The 18942-nt window shown below is 35.2% G+C and overlaps 1 protein-coding gene across 1 annotated transcript in view; it reads left to right on the top strand.

The window, feature by feature from the left end:
• LOC126881999 (intraflagellar transport protein 140 homolog) overlaps positions 1-18942 on the top strand; it is a 335998-nt gene that overhangs the window by 41840 nt on the left and 275216 nt on the right. Inside the window, exon 6 of the mRNA XM_050646764.1 lies at positions 11641-11953. Within this exon, the coding sequence (XP_050502721.1) occupies positions 11641-11953 (313 nt within the window). The remainder of the gene's footprint in view (positions 1-11640; positions 11954-18942) is intronic.

An 18942-nucleotide genomic window follows, 5' to 3' on the forward strand; every position in this document is an offset into this window, starting at 1 on the left:
TTAGTTTTATCGACTTTTGAGTTTTTGATATCACGCAGAAGTCAAAACAACGATTTTTTTGCAAAAAAGGGCGAAAATCAATATATTTATTATTGTTAAACAAAAAATAAGCATAAAACAAAAAACATCTCGACAGCGTTACCTCAAGGAATGTCTAAAGAAAATATATACAAAATTCCAGGTGGGTCGGTCAAGTATATAGTTTTTGAGTTACAATATCTAGAATCTAGAGCCTTTGAAAAAAGCAGTTTTGAGGAAAAGGCGTTTAAAGTATTGTCAACTTTTATTTTCAATTTCTTTTTTGTCTCTTAAGTCATAAAATGATGCACACCGGAATATCTTTTTGAATCGCAGTGTAATTTACAAAAGAAAATGAGAACAGCTGTTTACCGAGAACCGAGTCGAAGATAGGGATATTCAACACTATCTCCCTACCTCCCTACCTTCGACTTGCTTTGCAGCAACTTCTACCCAGCGCGCTTGAGCGCAGTGGCGGCCCGTGAGGTAGTGCCATAGAGCCATGGCACTACCTTGCTAACTATGCAGAAACATATTTTTTATCTTAAAAACATTTTAATGCCTGTTTATTTTTTTTGTGAATATTTCTCTTTATTTTTATAAATTATATCAAATCTGGCAACTGTGTAGCGCAATGCAAATCTACCGACTCTGGCCACCCACAGCTGACCGGATAAAGGATGAAAATCATAAAAATCCCAGTGCCGAACGGCATAGTGGCTCGTGAGAAAAGAGAAAGATTGTATGAGCATCCTGTGTAAGTGACAGAGAGAGAGCGGTATTGCACTTTTAACATACGTTTAAATTGGAGTCTCCGTGCCAGGCTCGAAATCTCGAAAAGGAAGTTAGTGGATCTTAAGATAAAAAATTTTTGAGATCTACATATTTCTAGTTTCTTTACGCGTTCGCTTGACGCTATTGTGTTTATTGTCTACTACTGTATTGTATATTTGTGTTTATACTCTACTATATTTTTTAATTTGTAATTATTAGTTAGTGCGTTGTGATCGTGGGTGTCGTAGGTATAAAAATAATATTTTGATTATTTTCTACGTTTAATTTATTTATTGACAATGAATCAAATTAGTATATTAAAAAACTCTTTTGGTGGTTTTTCGTTAGAAAAAAAAACTACAAATTAAAGAACTCGGTCGGCCTTTGGCCGATTTAAAAATTGAAAAACAAAGTGGAAATGGACAAAAACTTCGCTGTCGTAAGTTTAATAAAATTATTTATGATAAAAATAGCTGGTTGTGTGGTTGCGAACAAACTAATAAACTCTTCTGTTTTGTATGCGTTTTGTTTGGAGGTGACGAGACTTGGTCAAACAAAGGCATCGATGATCTTGTACATATATGGGAGAAATTGAAATCCCATGAAAAATCTAAAGTGCACATGAATAACGTTTTTAGCTTTTCAATGCTTGGTAAGTTAAATATAAAAACCCAATTAAATTCAGCTTATCGTGATACTCTATTTATATTTTATATCCTTTTTGACTATATCGTAAAACCGCCACAAAAAATTTAGGCAGCTGCCCGGATTCTGGCACTACCTTCCTAAAGTTATACGAGCCGCCACTGCTTGAGCGTAGTGAGAAACGGTTAACAGCTGTTCTGATTTTCTTTTGTAAATTACCCCGCGATTCAAAAACATATTCCGGTGTGCATCACTTTACGATTTGACAGACAAAAAAGAAATTGAAAATAAAAGTTGACAATACTTTAAACGCGTTTTTGGCTGTAGACCTTGTAGACATTGTAACTCAAAAACTACTTTACCAACTCACCTGTAATTTTGTATATATTTCCTTTAGATACTTCTTGAGGTAACACTGTCGAGATATTTTTTGTTTTTTGCTTATTTTTTGTTTATCAACAATAAATATGTTGATTTTCACCCTTTTTTGCAAAAAAATTCGTTATTTTGACTTCTGAGTGATAGCAATGAGTCAAAATTCGATTAAACTAAAAAACTCTACAGCGTTAGATCGAGAAACTTATAAGCTAATAAAATCTTCTTGAATTTTTTATTTACCATGATCCAACGATGAGTTCTGATGTCCACCGCAAAATTCATTGTTTGTTGAGGTGTCTTTAAAAATTTGCCACCGTTGGCTTATTTTTCAATATTTTTCCTTAAATTTTTTCTTTTTTTTTTTTAACATATTAGCAAGATATAGTAATTAAATTTTAATCACCATGCTAAAAATAATTAGATGTTCTTTATATCCATATAAATAAAAAACAGAAAATGGCAAGTGGATTTAATTCCTCTAATATGCACATGCAGCAAAGCAGTCAAATAAATTGGGTCGATCCAAACACCCAATACGTACAAACAGGACAAATTAATTCATTTATGACACCGCAAACAATACAACAAATACCACCGCCAGTTATACAATACCCACAAGTATACACTGCTCAACAAGTACAACCAGAGGGAAATCAACAATTTTATCCACCAAAGTACCAAACATTACCTAGCACTTCCAGACAAGATGAAGAATGGAAAATCGCAGAAAATAGAAAACGTAACAGAAATAGTCCCGAAAATTACCAAAACAAATTAAAACAGATGAAAATAGACAACTACTGGCTCAATCCTCCTACGTCAACGTCAAACCGGTTTAATCTTTTAAATGAAGAATCCGATGGCGACGAAGAGACACAAGAAAATGGTACAATACCAAAACCTCCTCCAATATTTATTGCAGGTGTCAAAGATATAAAACCACTAAACCTCCTACTAAATAGCATAGCAAAAGAAAACCACACTATCAAGGTTCTAAACGATGACCAAGTAAAAGTTCAAGCCAAAACGATTGAAATATATAATATCATTATAAAAGCATTAGATGAAAAGAAAACTGAATACCACACATACCAAAAAAAAGGAGATAGATCATTCAGAGTCGTTCTAAGACATCTACATCCAACAACCAACCTAGAAGAGGTAAAGGCGGAACTGGAGAGCCAAGGGCATATTGTGAACCAGATCACTAACATACGACATAGAATAACAAAAAACCCACTTCCATTATTTTTTGTAAATCTTAAATCAAGCTCTAACAACAAAGATATATATAATATAGACTCACTACAAAATGCAAGAGTAAAATTTGAACCACCAAGGCCTGTAAGGGATCTAGCACAATGCCAAAGATGTCAGAGATATGGACATACGAAGAACTTCTGTGTCAGGCAACCCAGATGTGTAAAATGTGCGTTAAACCACCCGACAAAAGAATGCACACAGAAACATCGAACAGAAAATGTCATATGTGTCTTATGTAATGGTAATCACCCTGCCAACTACAGAGGGTGCACTGTATACAAGCAATTGCAGAAAGAAAGATACCCACCGCTGAGGAAGAAGGAGTCCGAAGAAAGTGCAAGGAGAGTATACCAAAATTACATAGTACCAGGTGTTACATACAGCCAAGTCGCAAATAATAATCAACAACTGAATCAAATTACTACACAACCATCTGATATACAAGAGTTAAAACAAATGATGAAGGGTCTCATGGAGCAGATGAGCACCATGCTCAACCTTCTTACCACCGTCGTAGCAAAGATGAAGTGATGGCAGACAAACTAAAATTTGTGATCTGGAATGCGAATGGATTAGCCCAACACAAACATGAACTTAGTTTATACTTGACAAATCATAAAATTGATCTAATATTAATATCAGAAACGCACTTCACAAAAAAGAACGTCTTAAAAATTCCATATTATACAGTTCACCATACCATGCATCCTGATGGAACCGCCCACGGTGGCACGGCAATCATTATTAAAAACACAATCAAACATCACCTCGCAACTTGTCTTGCAAAAGAATACATACAAGCCACAAACATAGTTGTAGAAGACTGGACAGGCCCCATTACTTTCTCTGCGGTTTATTGCCCTCCAAAGCACAAAATAACAAAAGAAGACTTTAAAGTGTTCTTCGACGAACTAGGCAACCGATTTATTTGTGGCGGTGACTATAATGCCAAGCATCAGAGTTGGGGTTCTAGACTTGATACGACCCGAGGAAGAGAGCTATACAAAGCAATAAACAACGATAATCTAGAAGTAGTAACAACACGAGAACCAACGTACTGGCCAACCGACTTAAATAAAACACCCGATCTTCTGGACTTCAGCATAACTAAACAAATTAACAGGAACTATATGCATGCGGAGTCATGTTATGAACTTTCTTCCGATCATTCGCCAGTTGTTATAACACTAAATAAAAAAATTCTCCACAGGGAAAAACCATGTGTATTGCATAATCGAAAAACAAACTGGAACATCTTTAAACAACTGGTCGAGGAGCGACTTCAACTAAATATTTCCCTAAAGACCAATGAGGAGATCGAATATGCAGTAGAACACCTAAATTTAGTTATACAACAAGCTGCCTGGGACTCAACAACACCCAGCAACAATGAAATGAAGAATGAATACACTTCATTATCAATAAGAGAGAAAATAGCCCAGAAAAGAAAACTCAGAAAACAGTGGCAAGCAACTAGAGCGCCACAAACAAAAACGCAGTTGAACAATGCTGTTAAGGAGCTAAAAGAAATGATAGCAACAGAAAAGAATCTTCAATTCAGTGAACACATAAAACAACTAGATACAACTGAACAAACAAACTACTCCCTATGGAAGGCTACTAGAAAATTAAAAAGACCCCAATACAATATACCACCATTAAAAAAAGAGCAGGGCGGATGGTTAAAAACACCAAAGGAAAAAGCAGAGACATTTGCAAACCACCTAAGAACTGTGTTCATTCCCAATGAAACAACTGACCCCAACCAAGAGGAAACAATAAACCAAGCACTTGAAGAATCATACCAGCTAGAATTACCAGAAAAAAGATTCAAAAAAAGTGAAATAAAGGCCACAATAAGATTCAATACCAACCCTAAAAAAGCTCCAGGGTACGACCTAATCACAGGACAAATATTACAAGAACTGCCGGAAATAGGATATACATATTTAACACAATTATTCAATTCAATCATGAAAATCAGCTATTTCCCGCCACAATGGAAAGTTGCCGAAATAACACCCATTTTAAAACGAGGCAAACCACCTGAAAGGGTAGAATCATACCGGCCCATCAGTCTACTACCCGTGCTATCCAAAGTGTTCGAAAAACTTTTATTAACAAGACTAACACCTCTCCTAGAAGACGAGGGAATAATTCCAACTCACCAATTTGGATTCAGGCAGAAACATTCTACCATTCAACAAGTACATCGACTAGTAAACAGAATCCATAAAGACCTCGAAGCATCCAGATATTGCTCCGCCCTATTCATAGACATAGGACAAGCGTTTGACAAGGTATGGCACCAGGGGTTGCTCTATAAGCTGAGGAGTTGTTTGCCTCTAAATTATTACACACTACTAAAGTCATACCTTACAAATAGACGCTTTAGAGTCAAATACGACAATGAAATATCAGAACTTCAACCCATAACAGCGGGTGTCCCCCAGGGAAGTGTTCTGGGTCCTGTCCTGTACCTACTCTATACTGCCGACCTTCCAACATCACCTGCCACAACAACAGCTACATTTGCAGATGATACTGCGATCTTATGCTCCAACAAGAATCCAAACATCGCATCAGAACTATTACAAAATAACATAACTGAAGTCGAAAAATGGTTACAAAAATGGAGAATTAAACCAAATGAGCAAAAGTCAATACATGTAACATTTACAACCCGTAGAGGAACCTGTCCACCTGTATGTATTAACCGCAAACAAATACCACAGAAAGACGATGTAAAGTACCTTGGGATTCACCTGGATAGAAAACTGACCTGGAAAAAACACATATTTTCCAAACGAAAACAATTGGGCCATACAGTGAGAGACATATACTGGCTAATAGGAAAACAATCCCAGTTATCAACACAAAATAAATTACTCCTATACAAAGCGGTGTTGAAGCCAATTTGGACCTATGGGGTAGAACTGTGGGGAACAGCCGCAAATTCTAATATTGAAATAATACAAAGGTTCCAATCCAAAATACTAAGGATGATTTTAAATATACCTTGGTACATCACCAACAACGCCGTACATCGAGATGCAGAGGTAACTTATGTAAAGGAAGAAATTACATATCGAATAAAAAAATACAAGGACCGATTGCGGGAACACCCAAACCACCTAGCAAGGAACTTGATGCAGATGTGTGCAGTGCGCAGGTTAAAACGTAAAGTGACCAGTGATTTAGTGTGAGCTAAAAAAAAAAGTGTAGTACTTATTTATGTTTTCCCAGAACCAATAATAGTTTAGTAGACTAACATTAAGAGCGGCATATTAATGGGTATGTTCGCCACATGTCAATAGTTTAGCCGACATAAATATTATTTAATGCTTATTACTTTGTAAAAAACGGCAGATTGTAATAAATTGGGATGTCAATAAAAAAAAAAAAAAAAAAAAAAAAAAAAATTTTTTCTTAAATAATCTATGAACTGTACTGAATATGTCTGTTTAATTTAAAAATAAAATAATTCTACCATACATTCAAAAAAAATGTGCTTGGAATATTGATTTCAACTCCTACGGCCCCCCTTAAGGATAGTTATGACACGATTTTGATAGGCAACCCATGCTAGAAATATTTGTCTATGTATGAAATTTAATAAAAAAAATGTTTCATCCGGCAAGCAGATGGGTACAGATCGACCTATATTCGGATCCCGTACTATGAAATGTGCTTTATGCTTTAATTACATAATCGTTAAGTTATCGGGGGCCGCTCGGGGTAATTTGGCCTAGGGCCGCAAGTATCCTAAATCCTGCACTGATCATAACCCTGGATGGGTCTTTGCCTGTCTGGCTGTCCTTCCATTCAGGTCTCTCTTGTGCCCTTCTCCTCCATTGTCTTATATTTATGGTTTTCAGGTCGTCTTCCACGTCATCCAAGCATCTCGTTCTGGGCCTTCCTTTTTTTCGCCTTCCTACCAGCTTACACTGTAATATCTTCTTTGTCGTTTTTGTATCTTCTTGTCGCTGAATATGTCCCAGCCATCGGTGCCGGATTTAGTTCATGGACCGCCGGAGGCTAAGTCATACTATACCGCCATTCTCCAGTAGGTATAGATGCGTCTTAGGTTAACAATTCATTAAAACTATTTTAATATTATTAGGTAGGTAATTTATTACAAATATACAAAAAAGCCACAAAGACACAAACTAACAACTTATAAAGTAAATTAACATAATTATTTACAAACAAATTTTCTACTTGCAAACAGGTCGATGATTTTATTAAAATCTAATTTTCTAAGCAGATCATTATTAATATTTAAAACAGCGAAAGAATTTAATGTTTCTTCCGTCATCGTATTTCTCAAACAATTTTGAAGCCTTTGAAGCATATTTTTCAATATGTTCTTTTAAAAGAGGATGATATTCCGCCAACAACTCTAAGTATTCCAAGGTAATTGCCATTGCTAGTAGAACCAAATTTTTCGTCGGTTCCTCTAAAAGGTAGTCCCCTACTAAGAATTATATATCTTATAGCTAAGAATTTTATGACACTAACGACTCTTTGTAATATGTTTCGCCAATATGTGGTCTCATGTTTGATCTGTTGCCGCAGAGAATCATCGATCTTTCTCATACTCAATGAATTTCTTGAAAGAAAATTTTTAAGATGTTCTAAATGAACGACTGACCTTTCATGACTGTCACATTTTTCTTTAGCCTTTTTCCAGTCGTCAAATCCAGTAAAAAAGGAAAAAGTGCAATTTTCGCTTGAAAAGAGTCGACAATATAAGCAAAATAAAGATCCTGTGCTTTTGGAATAAACTAACCAGTCACGCAGAATTTTTTCACCATTCTTTAAAACTTTATAGAATAGTGATTTAGTGCAGTACCTGTTTTATTTTCCTATTTTTCTTTTTGAAGATTCAAAGTCTAAATAATTAAGATCCTGTGTTTTGAATTCTTTCAGCACTTCATCTACACAATTTCTTGGCCAGAATTTTGGATCTTGTAAATCAACTCGATTAACACCACTTTCGACTAGAATTTGACGTTCAGGACAACTCTTTTCAGGATGTAACTCGATATCACAAAGTGGGTCTGAATTTGCTGTGGATGAATCATCTCGACGCAATGAAGATCCTGCTGCAAATTTTATTTTATTAAAAAAGTAACTAAAACAGTCAAATAAATCTACCTTCTAAAACATCTGAAACTGTTGCAATTGGATCGTCTTGAAAAGAAGTGCTCGTTGGTATACTATCTTGCCTGGATTTGGCAAAAAAAGCTGAATCTTGGGGTTTTTTTAATACTGCATTTAATTTTTGTTGTTTTTCTAACTTTTGTCGTTTCCAAAATGCACCTCCTTCCTTTCCGCTCATTTTTTAGAAACGTCACGAAAACACTTCACTAATATATAAGTAAAATTTGAGACTAGTCTCGAAAACTGCGCTAACACGACTGACGACATGGCCTGTCGGACACGCTGCCGCCAGGCGCAGGGGCGGCCGGTTTCCCGGAAACATGAAACATGTTTTTGTTTTGCGACCTAGTACCGCAGGTATGGATCTTATCCGTGACGAGACGAAGTTTTATTACCATGCTATTTCAGAAAATTCAACCCCGTAAAGTTGAAATATCCACATATAGAATTAAAACGAGATGGGAGCGACGTACCGCCTCTCAAAATTTACCGCCGAGGGCTAATAGTCCTATAGCCCCCCCCTAAATCCGGCACTGTTAGCCATGACGGTTTTTGACTTTTTACAAATTTACAATATCGTACCCTTCATTCGGTTCATTAATCTCGTCGTTTCTCCTGATTCTCCACTTGATTCTCCTGATTCTCCTGATACTTTTCTCAGTATCTTTCTCTCGAATGTCCTGAGTTGGGCTTCAGGTTTCACAATCATAGATTACTACGGGTCTAATCAAGGTTCTGTAGATCTGTAATCAAGGTCATTTTGGTTCTTTTATCTAATAATTTCGATGTCATAAATCTTTTATTAGCAAAGTATGCACGATTTCCACTGGAAATACGTACATTAATTTCGCTACTTACGGATTTATTCTGATTGATTTCTGTGCCCAGATATGTGAAGGCATCCACACGTTCAATAGTATAGTTGTCTATAGCTAAATTATTTTCATTCTCAGGTGTTCTTTTGATGGTCATGTACTTAGTTTTTGTTTCGTTTATTTTAAGCCCTCTTTTTTGTGCTTCAGGATCAATTTCCTTGAACGTTTCCATTAGTCGTGTCTTGCTTCTACTAATAATGGCGACACTGTCTGCATATGCAGTAATTTGTACTGTTTTGGTATTTATATGGCCGGTTACATTGGTTTTTCTGATGACTACCTCAAGAATTAGGTTGAACAGCATGGTTGAAAGTGCGTCTCCCTGTCTCACCCCCATGTTGATGTCAAACAGGGGAGACAGTTCTCCATCTACTCTAACTGCGGCTTTTGAACCCTGCAACATCATTTTTATGAGGCTAATATATTTTTTGGTATACCTAGATTACGGAGGTCTTCCAGCATTTTGTCTTTTTTCACACTATCAAAAGCTTGTTTAAAGTCTATATACATATTATATAGTTCTATGTCGTATTTATAAGCTTTCTCTTGTATTGTTCTTAGTATCAATATGTTATCTGTAGTGGCTCTATTTGGTCTGAATCCATTTTGATAATCACCAATTAGATTTTCGAGTATTCTGACAATCTATTGTAGATAATGCCAGAAAGGATTTTGTATATTACATTTAGCAATGTAATTGGTCTGTAATTCTGGCATTCCCTCTTATCTCCTTTTTTATATATTGGCTGTATAATATACATTGCATCTACATACATATATGGAGTTTGAAACGGTCTATGCTGCATTCCTACACCTAACCGCCATCTATTCCTATGCTCGACGTCCTCTTCCTCCTAATCTCGATATTCAATGGCTTTTCTTATATCTTCATTCCAGGATAGCCTTGTTCTTCCCCTCTTTCTCTGGGGGGTGTTTCCACTGTAATAATTTTTTTTTGGCCAACGCTGTTCATCCATCCGAAGCATGTGACCAAACCATTTTAAGCTCTTCTGCTCTATCCTGTGCACTGCTGTATCTTGGGCGTACATTCGTCTTCGAATTTTCTTCTTACGAACTCTCTTTTGTCTCAAAACTGCAGCACTTCTGCGCAACTAGTCCATTTCTACTGCATTGATTCGTCTTCTGGACTCTGCTGTTAACGTCCATACCTCACTCCCATACATCAGAACTGACTCCACGAAAGCCTTTCTTATTCGAATTTCTGTTTCTGAATGGAATTTAAGCATCTTATTACTTTTCTGCTTTGCTCCATTCTTCTTCGAATTTTTGTTTTTTCCCAGTCCCTCGCTAGTTACTTTAGCATCCAGATATTTAAACTCATCCACCTCTTTTACAGTAGTATCGTCTTTTATCAAAATTTCAAAGTTAGCATCGGAGTTCACTACCAGATATTCTGTTTTTGTAACATTAACGTTTAAACCCCATTTATTGCATGCTGCAAAATAGACGAGTTAACATAAATTCCACAGTTTCTGTTATATTTCTTTAGATATTCAGAAATTCATGATATCAATTAAACAGTAGTGGGGAGATGCAGCATCCTTGCGTTAACCCCCTAGTAATGTGAATTGCATCCGACAGATTGTTGTTAACCTTTATCTACCCTATATCTTCTTCATACAGCAATTAATTATATTAATGATTGACGGATTTATATTTATTTCGGATAGGGCCTCCCATAGTTTAAATCTACGAAGGCCATCTGGGTCTCTTCATTCTGGCTGGTTCTTTTCTCCGAAAGCTGCTGAATTACAAACAGATTGTCAATGCATGATCGTTCAACAGTGAATACTCTGGTCTTCACTTATTTTTCCTCTTGATGATTTTACAAAACAATCTGCTAAGGGTAGAATTAGCACTAAGTCGTCTAAAGTTTGATGGATCACTGCGTTTGCCTCTGTTGTATATGGAAGATATGTAGGATGTTTTCCATTCTTTAGGTATGCATTTAAATTCTATGCAGTTTTTTCATAAAATTTCTCAAGCGTTAGATAAGTGTTTGTCCGCTGCATTTCAGCATTTCCGTCATTATTCCTTCAGAACCTAGAGATTTTCCATTTTTCATTCCCCTTCAGTAATTTCGGTAGGTAGGTAAATTCCGGTCTGCTCTCCGTAAATAGTGTCTGGTAATGTTGGTTCTCTCTGTTTTGTTTGTTTTCGTAGATTTCAGTCCAAGCTTCGGAAGATTGTGTCCCACCCAAAATACACTCTATTTCAGTGCATTTTCGTCTCCACATTTCATTTTTATTTTCTTTAATCTCACCTCTCACTTGTTTTTGTACCACCTTATAACTGTTTCGATTTTCTTGTGAACTGTCTCTTAGCCATTTATTAAACATATTATTTTTTTCCTTAATTTCATGTTGTCAGACATTCCAGACTCATTCCAGACTCATTCATAATGGGTCAGCCTTCTTTATCTCTTTTGCTCCAAATGCTTCTTTAGCTGCTTGGTGTAAAGCGCTTGTTATGTTATTATATTCCTCTTCTATGTTTTCAGGTGATCTGGGGTTCGCAAATGCTCAGACTACCTTTACTTAGCGTCAACTGCGTCACTTCGGTCTACATAATGAAAGAGCAGAGCATTTGCAGTACGTTTTCGGAACGCATTTGGGCAACACAAAAAACTTCGAGTCAAGTGCTGGTTGAGAGTGACAAAGGAGATTTTTTATTACAGTTAGATTCTCAAGTTACTGATATGGCGATTTCTAAGGAGATTTTAGCATTTACTGATGGAAGAAGCATTCAATGTTATGATATTGTTTGGGAGACTGTTAATATTGACAGGGTCGAGAGTTCATTAAACGAAGGAGGTAAGTTTTTCTTTTAAGGTTTTTTTTTTATTTTAGCATTATCATTTCAACGAATTAAAAGGTATCCATAACCAGTTTGTCTGCTTAGTTAAATGAACAAATTCCAATATATTGAAACAATTGATTACTATACATATGATCAGTCTCATAGTCTCATTTGATGTCAGCACTTACTTGAAGATTGAAGAAGAAAAAAAGTCATCAAGTGACAAGAACAAAAATAAGTCAGTCATCAAGTGGCAAGAACAAAAGTTGAACAAGAGCTATCGGATGAACTGGATATGAAAAGAGGATGGGACAAGGCTGTGCACTCTCACCTTTATTCTTCAATTCTATACAGAGAAAATATTTAAGAAAGATTTAATGAAGACAACCAAATGCATTGTAGTGTATGGTGTAACCTAGAACATTCGATATGCCGATGATACCTTCCTCTTCTTATTGTGCCATCCAAATGGCAATTGCAGCTTTGCAAACTGCTGCACGAAATATTTCTGTAGATGAGCGGTCAAACCATCTCTTTAGTTCTTTCAGCAACGATTTCTGGTGTCTTCCTACTGATCTATTACCCTATACTTTACCGTACAGTCTGATGGTATTTTACCTCTTCTTCTTGTTTTTGTATAGACATGACTCTGTCTGTTTTTTCAATGTGCCTCTAGTAAGTTGTCGTTTTCCATCGTTTTCGTGGTCTTCCCACTGATCGTCTTCCTCCTATTGGGGAACCGTCTCTCGCTGTCCTGACTACCCTATTTGTTGTCATTCGGCTTATGCGGTCATTCCATTCTGTTCTTCTGTTTCTTACCCAGTTATTAATGTTATACACCTTGCATCTCCGTCGTATATCTGTACCGGGTGATCAGTTAAGGGTAGCGAGCGGCCATATCTCATAAGATGTTGGTCGTATAGAATTGAGAAAAAAAAATCATGATAAAAGTCGCCAAGAGAAATTGCTGGAAATTATTTTCGAGTTTGTCAAACGTCCGCTAGAGGGCGTAACAACCAACACATAGTAGAAAAATGCGATTTTCATAGAATTTTGTCTAATGAAAGTTTATCGATGATATCATTTTCATATTAACAGACCATTTCCCTACATTTTTTGTCTAAAACGTTTTGTTCTATCTATCAAAATAAAGCGGTGGGAGAAGTTCAATTGTTTTTTTAAACAAACCAAGATTTCTTCCGTTTCTTTCGACCGATTTTAGCATACTTAGGCTCATATAAAAGAGCATAATTTGCACTACAAAACGCTTATTTGGTTTTTAATTTTTGACGTTTGCTGTCGCCGCTAGATGGCGTTAACTGAAATGGTAGCAAATTTTTGAGCTTTTTTCAAAAAAAAAACAAATGTAATGATATATTAATTTTTATATATTTTAAAAGAGGATAAATTTCTCTATAATTTAATGAAAATAATTTATTATCTACCTTTTTTTGAACCGTTGATATTGACCAAAATATAATTTTATTACATTAAAAAATGTCACGCCACTGTTTTTTATCAAAATAAAAATCAGTTTCATAATCTCTTATGAGTTGCTAACAAAAAGAACCTCTTGACTTTTTTTCGTTAGACAAACGGTTTTGGATTGAAAAAATAAGATATGTTTACATGGGGCGCCCATATCTCGAAACATACTAATTTACATATTTGGAAAAAAATCTTAATAAAACTGTCCAACAACAGCAAGAGCAGTAACACTAAAAACAAGAACACAGAACTTTAAAAATAAACGTTAAAACTAAATTAATAATTTTGTCGTAAATGTTCAAAATGTTGTCCGTTATTTTGAATGCACTGGTCCAATCTCTTCTGGGTGGAGTTGACAGCTGCCTCAATTTCCGCTCTTGGTATAATATTTATCGCGTTTTGAATTCGGACTATCATGTCTTCTCGAGTAGTTGGTCGAGTTTTATACACTAAATCCTTTATTCGGCCCCATAGATAAAAATCAAGGTAGGTTAAATCAGGGGACCGTGGTGGCCAGAAAAATAGGCTGCCTCTACCAATCCAACGGTTAGGAAAATGCCTGTTCATAAAATCTTGCACATTTCGAGAATAATGTGCCGGGCATCCGTCTTGTTGAAACCACATGTTTCTTCTTACTTCTAAAGGCACGTTTTCTAAGAGTCCTGGTAAATCGTTCAATAAAAAGTTCAAATACATGTCACCGGTTAGATTGCCATTAAATATGTGCGGACCGATAATAGTACCATTAATAACACCGCACCAGACGTTAACGCTCCATCGACCCTGCTGATAATCTTCACGTAACCAGTGTGGATTAGTGTCCGACCAGTAATGCATGTTATGCAGATTTACCTTGCCATTACTGCTAAACGATGCTTCATCTGTCCATAATATTTGTGACAAAATAAGACGGTTTTCCCTAATGAAGTCTCTAAGCCAGTAGCTGTAATCGAGCCTACGTTCAAAGTCAGTCTCTTTTAAGGATTGATGAATCACGACGTGATACGGATGCATTTTAAAATCCATTAATATTTTTTGCACTGAGCCATAGGATATTCCTAAATATCTGGAGATCTCTCTTATGCTTAAATGGGGGTCTGCATGAATATAAGCCAACACATTTATAATGTTATCTTCTCTTCTTACTCTACGATTTCTTCTCAAAGTTGGAGTTGGTTGCACTTGGCCATGTTGCCTTAAACGTAAGGCTAAACGACGAAAAACCATTCTCGAATGCCGTCTACGGAGGGGATAACGCAGTGCATACTGCCTAGAAGCAATCGCCGCATTTTCAAAACATTGAAAATAAATTCTCAACATATCAAAGGCTTCTTCATTCGTAAAAGGCATGATTTGTTGTAAAAATACTTTTTACATAACATTAAATTAGATGTCAATGGCAGGAACTGTCAAAATAAATATCAGCGTGATTGACAATTTGGTGTTTTCTTTCATTTTATTTTCAGTTTCGTAGATCATGGCCTGCTTCGCTTAAATGCGATGTTAGTTAAGTTTGATTTTTAATTTAATTTATGAAATAATAATAATTATTATTAATAAATTATGAACTAATGCATTCTCTCGCTAATTAAATAATTATTAATGATAAAAATAATAGGTAATAATTTTATTATTGTGAGATGTAATATTTAAAAATAATTTTGAACCTTATAATTATCAGTATGTAAACCTATTTTATTTTTTCAATCCAAAACCGTTTGTCTAACGAAAAAAAGTCAAGAGGTTCTTTTTGTTAGCAACTAATAAGAGATTACAAAACTGATTTTTATTCTGATAAAAAACAGTGGCGTGCCATTTTTTAATGTAATAAAATTATATTTTGGTCAATATCAACGGTTCAAAAAAAGGTAGATAATAAATTATTTTCATTAAATTATAGAGAAATTTATCCTCTTTTAAAATATATAAAAATTAATATATCATTACATTTGTTTTTTTTGAAAAAAACTCAAAAATTTGCTACCATTTCAGTTAACGCCATCTAGCGGCGACAGAAAACGTCAAAAATAAAAACCAAATAAGAGTTTTGTAGTGCAAATTATGCTCTTTCATATGAGCCTAAGTTTTCTAAAATCGGTCAAAAGAAACGGAAGAAATCTTGGTTTGTTTAAAAAAACAATTGAACTTCCCCCACCGCTTTATTTTGATAGATAGAACAAAACGTTTTAGACAAAAAATGTAGGGAAATGGTCTGTTAATATGAAAATGATATCATCGATAAACTTTCATTGGACAAAATTCTATAAAAATCCCATTTTTCTACTTTGTGTTGGTTGTTACGCCCTCTAGCGGACGTTTGATAAACTCGAAAATAATTTCCAGCAATTTCTCTTGGCGACTTTTACCATGTTTTTTTTTTCAATTCTATACGACCAATATCTTATGAGATATGGCCGCTCGCTACCCTTAACTGATCACCCGGTACTTCTAGCTCTGTCCCATGGAGTCTTACCATCGATTTTTCGAAGGGTTTTCATCTCCGCTGTTTCGAGCAATCTTTTTGTCCTCTCTGTGTCGGGTCGTGTTTCTGCCGCGTATAACATTATTGGTCTGATGACTGTTTTGTAAATTCTGCCTTTTATTTCTTTTCCGATATTTTTATTTCTCCATATTGTGTCATTCAGGCAACCTGCGGCTCTGTTGGTCTATTCACTTGATCTTCAACTTCTGTTTCGAGCCTTCCGTAGCTAGATAGTGTGATGCCTAGGTATTTAAACTCCATCACTTGTCCTATTATCTGACCTTCTAACTTCAATTTACATCTTATTGGATCTGCTGTTATAACCATCCATTTTGTCTTTTGTGAGGAAATTAGCATGTTAAATTTTCTTGCGACTATGTTGAATTGGTGCAGCATCTTCACTTTGAGAGATTAGTATTGCATCGTCTGCATAGCAGATTATTTTAAGTTGTTTTTCTCCCATTTGGTATCCTTTTTTAGTTCTTACTTTTTTTTATTATTTCGTCCATGATCAGGTTGAACAATAAAGGACTCAAGGAATCCCCCTGTCTTATCCCATTGCCGGCTTCAATTGGTTTACTTAATTCATCGTCCACTTTTACTTTTATTGTGTTGTTCTGGTAGATGTTTTCGATCGTTTTAATTATTCCTAGAGGTACCTCTCTCGAGTATAACAAATGGATAACGTCCTTTAATGTGACCTTGTCAAATGCTTTCTTAAGGTCCACGAAACATAAATATACCGGTTTTTTGTATTCCAACGATTTCTCTTGAACTCTCCTCATTATAAATATAGCGTCAGTGCATGACCTTCCCGACCTAAAACCTTGTTGTTCTTCTGCTAATGTTATATTCAATTTGTTTGTTATCACTTTGGTTGTTAATTTTAGGGCCGGTTGTTCGAACGCTAATCAGCAATGATCATTATCAAATATTTAATTAATGTCACCAACTGTCAATGTCTACTTTGTTTGGGTTGCTGAATTACAATTATGAAATTACTTAATTAATTATGTTAATAATTGTTATGTTAATTGATTACCTAATCTCATAATTATAATCAATTATGTTTTCAGCAACCCAATAAAAGTTGACATTGACAGTTTTGGTCACAGTAATTAAATATTTGATAGTGATCATTGTTGATTAGCGTTCGAACAACCGGCCCTTAAATGTTGTAATGTTGTAATAGGTATTTTACCTACATGTCATATACAGTACGTAAATCGTTCAGCTGGACATAGGGAATATACATGGAGATAATTGTTGCAACTGCGCTAACCTGTGTTAGTTGAAGCTTCTGTTCGAGTACGAGTTTTTGGTGCAATAGAGCTGTTAGAACGAATAGAATGAGTGACTTTTGAAGCAAGGCTGTTCATAAATAAATCAAAAACAAAATTTATGATTGAGTTCATAATTTTACTTTAATTTTTTAAATATTTTTTATTTAAAAACTAATTTCAAAACTAAACAGTTTTTTCATTCCCTTATGCCAAAAATATTCAGCTACTACATTGTCATATTTTGACGTTTATTTGTGTCAGTCGAAATGAGTTGTGAATTTTGAGGTTAATGCCCCTTAATGGTAATAACCATATTCTCATCGAGAGAGCTCAGTTGCCAGAAGTATCTAAATAAAAAAATACAATGTATGTATTTATGTATCTAAATATATACAATATAAGTATATTATGTTCCCTATGTCCAGCTGAACGATTTACGTACTGTATCATTATGGAATAGTGGTGTTATCAAGTCTAGGATTTTAATTGCGTTATCTGCAATAAATTTAAGTACCTACTTCGACATTGATATGATGTGGATCTTTTTCTCGACTTTTTTCTATTTCTGAGCTTTTACTGCATGATGATACCTATAGTGCTCGCTAACTGCTGTGAGGACCTTCCAAATTAATTCTATGATTAGTATGGATTAAAATTCAACGTTAAGGAAACTAAATATGTGACACTTAGCAAAAAAATTACATACAGGATGACAGTATTAGAGTCGACTAAGTGGATAAATACAGAGAACCAAGAATCAATAAAAGCTGGGATCCAACTTTGGAAATTAAAAGCCGTATAGAAGGGGCCAAGCAATGTTTGTAAAATTAAGAAACGCCCTTTGAGCCACAATCTTAACATTGACCTTCTAGTTAGAATGACACATTAGTATACCTTTCCAATACTACTACATGGAGTAGAAGCGTGGACTCGAAGTATGACCACACTTAAATACTTGGAAGCCGTTGAGATATGGATATACAGACGGCTACTAAACATGTTGGGTCGACAAAGTCAGAAATGAGGAGGCTGAGTTTCATCCATTGTGGCTTTAATGAGTCTAATTACCTTGTGTGGTATTGCCAATTCAGCCAATATATGTAATTCAATAAAATTGTATTTTGACTAGGAAAGTTTTGGAGTAGTTCTGATTTCTTCCATTATGTATGTATTTTGGGCTGCTGAATCCGAATATGATGTTTGCGGATAAAATTTCGTGACGAAACATTGAAAAAATCGTAAAATTTCTGCTTGTTCTCGCTTTTTTGCTTAAATCTCGAAAACTATTAACTTTTAGTAAATGGTCTGTTAACAGAAATTAAAGTACAGTAGAACGTCAATAATCCGGATTAATTGGGACCGGGCCCCATCCGGATTATCAAATTATCCGGATTATCGAAATTACCTCAAAAAAAGGCCAGTATACACATTAAAGTACAACAAACGTTTTAAAATATGTTTTCTCTTGTACAGTAAAGTGTCTAGAGGTGAAACTAACCAAAACATTTTTTTATGTTTAAACACTGTATTGAAATTAATTTATAATAGCATCATGTGTACAGTAAAAACATCAGAACACTATTTGAGCTTTTAAAAAAATGTGTAAAATATTTTTGAACTCCGGTAGAGGTTCGTTTTTCGCAGCGAAGTTCTTAATTTATTTTAAAAGAATCAGATATTTTTGCTAGATACAAATCCGGAATATTGACGGTCCGGATTTTTGACGTCCGGATTATCGACGTTCTACTGT

Source organism: Diabrotica virgifera, chromosome 3, assembly GCF_917563875.1.
Source record: "Diabrotica virgifera virgifera chromosome 3, PGI_DIABVI_V3a".
NCBI classification, from domain to species: Eukaryota; Metazoa; Arthropoda; class Insecta; order Coleoptera; family Chrysomelidae; genus Diabrotica; species Diabrotica virgifera.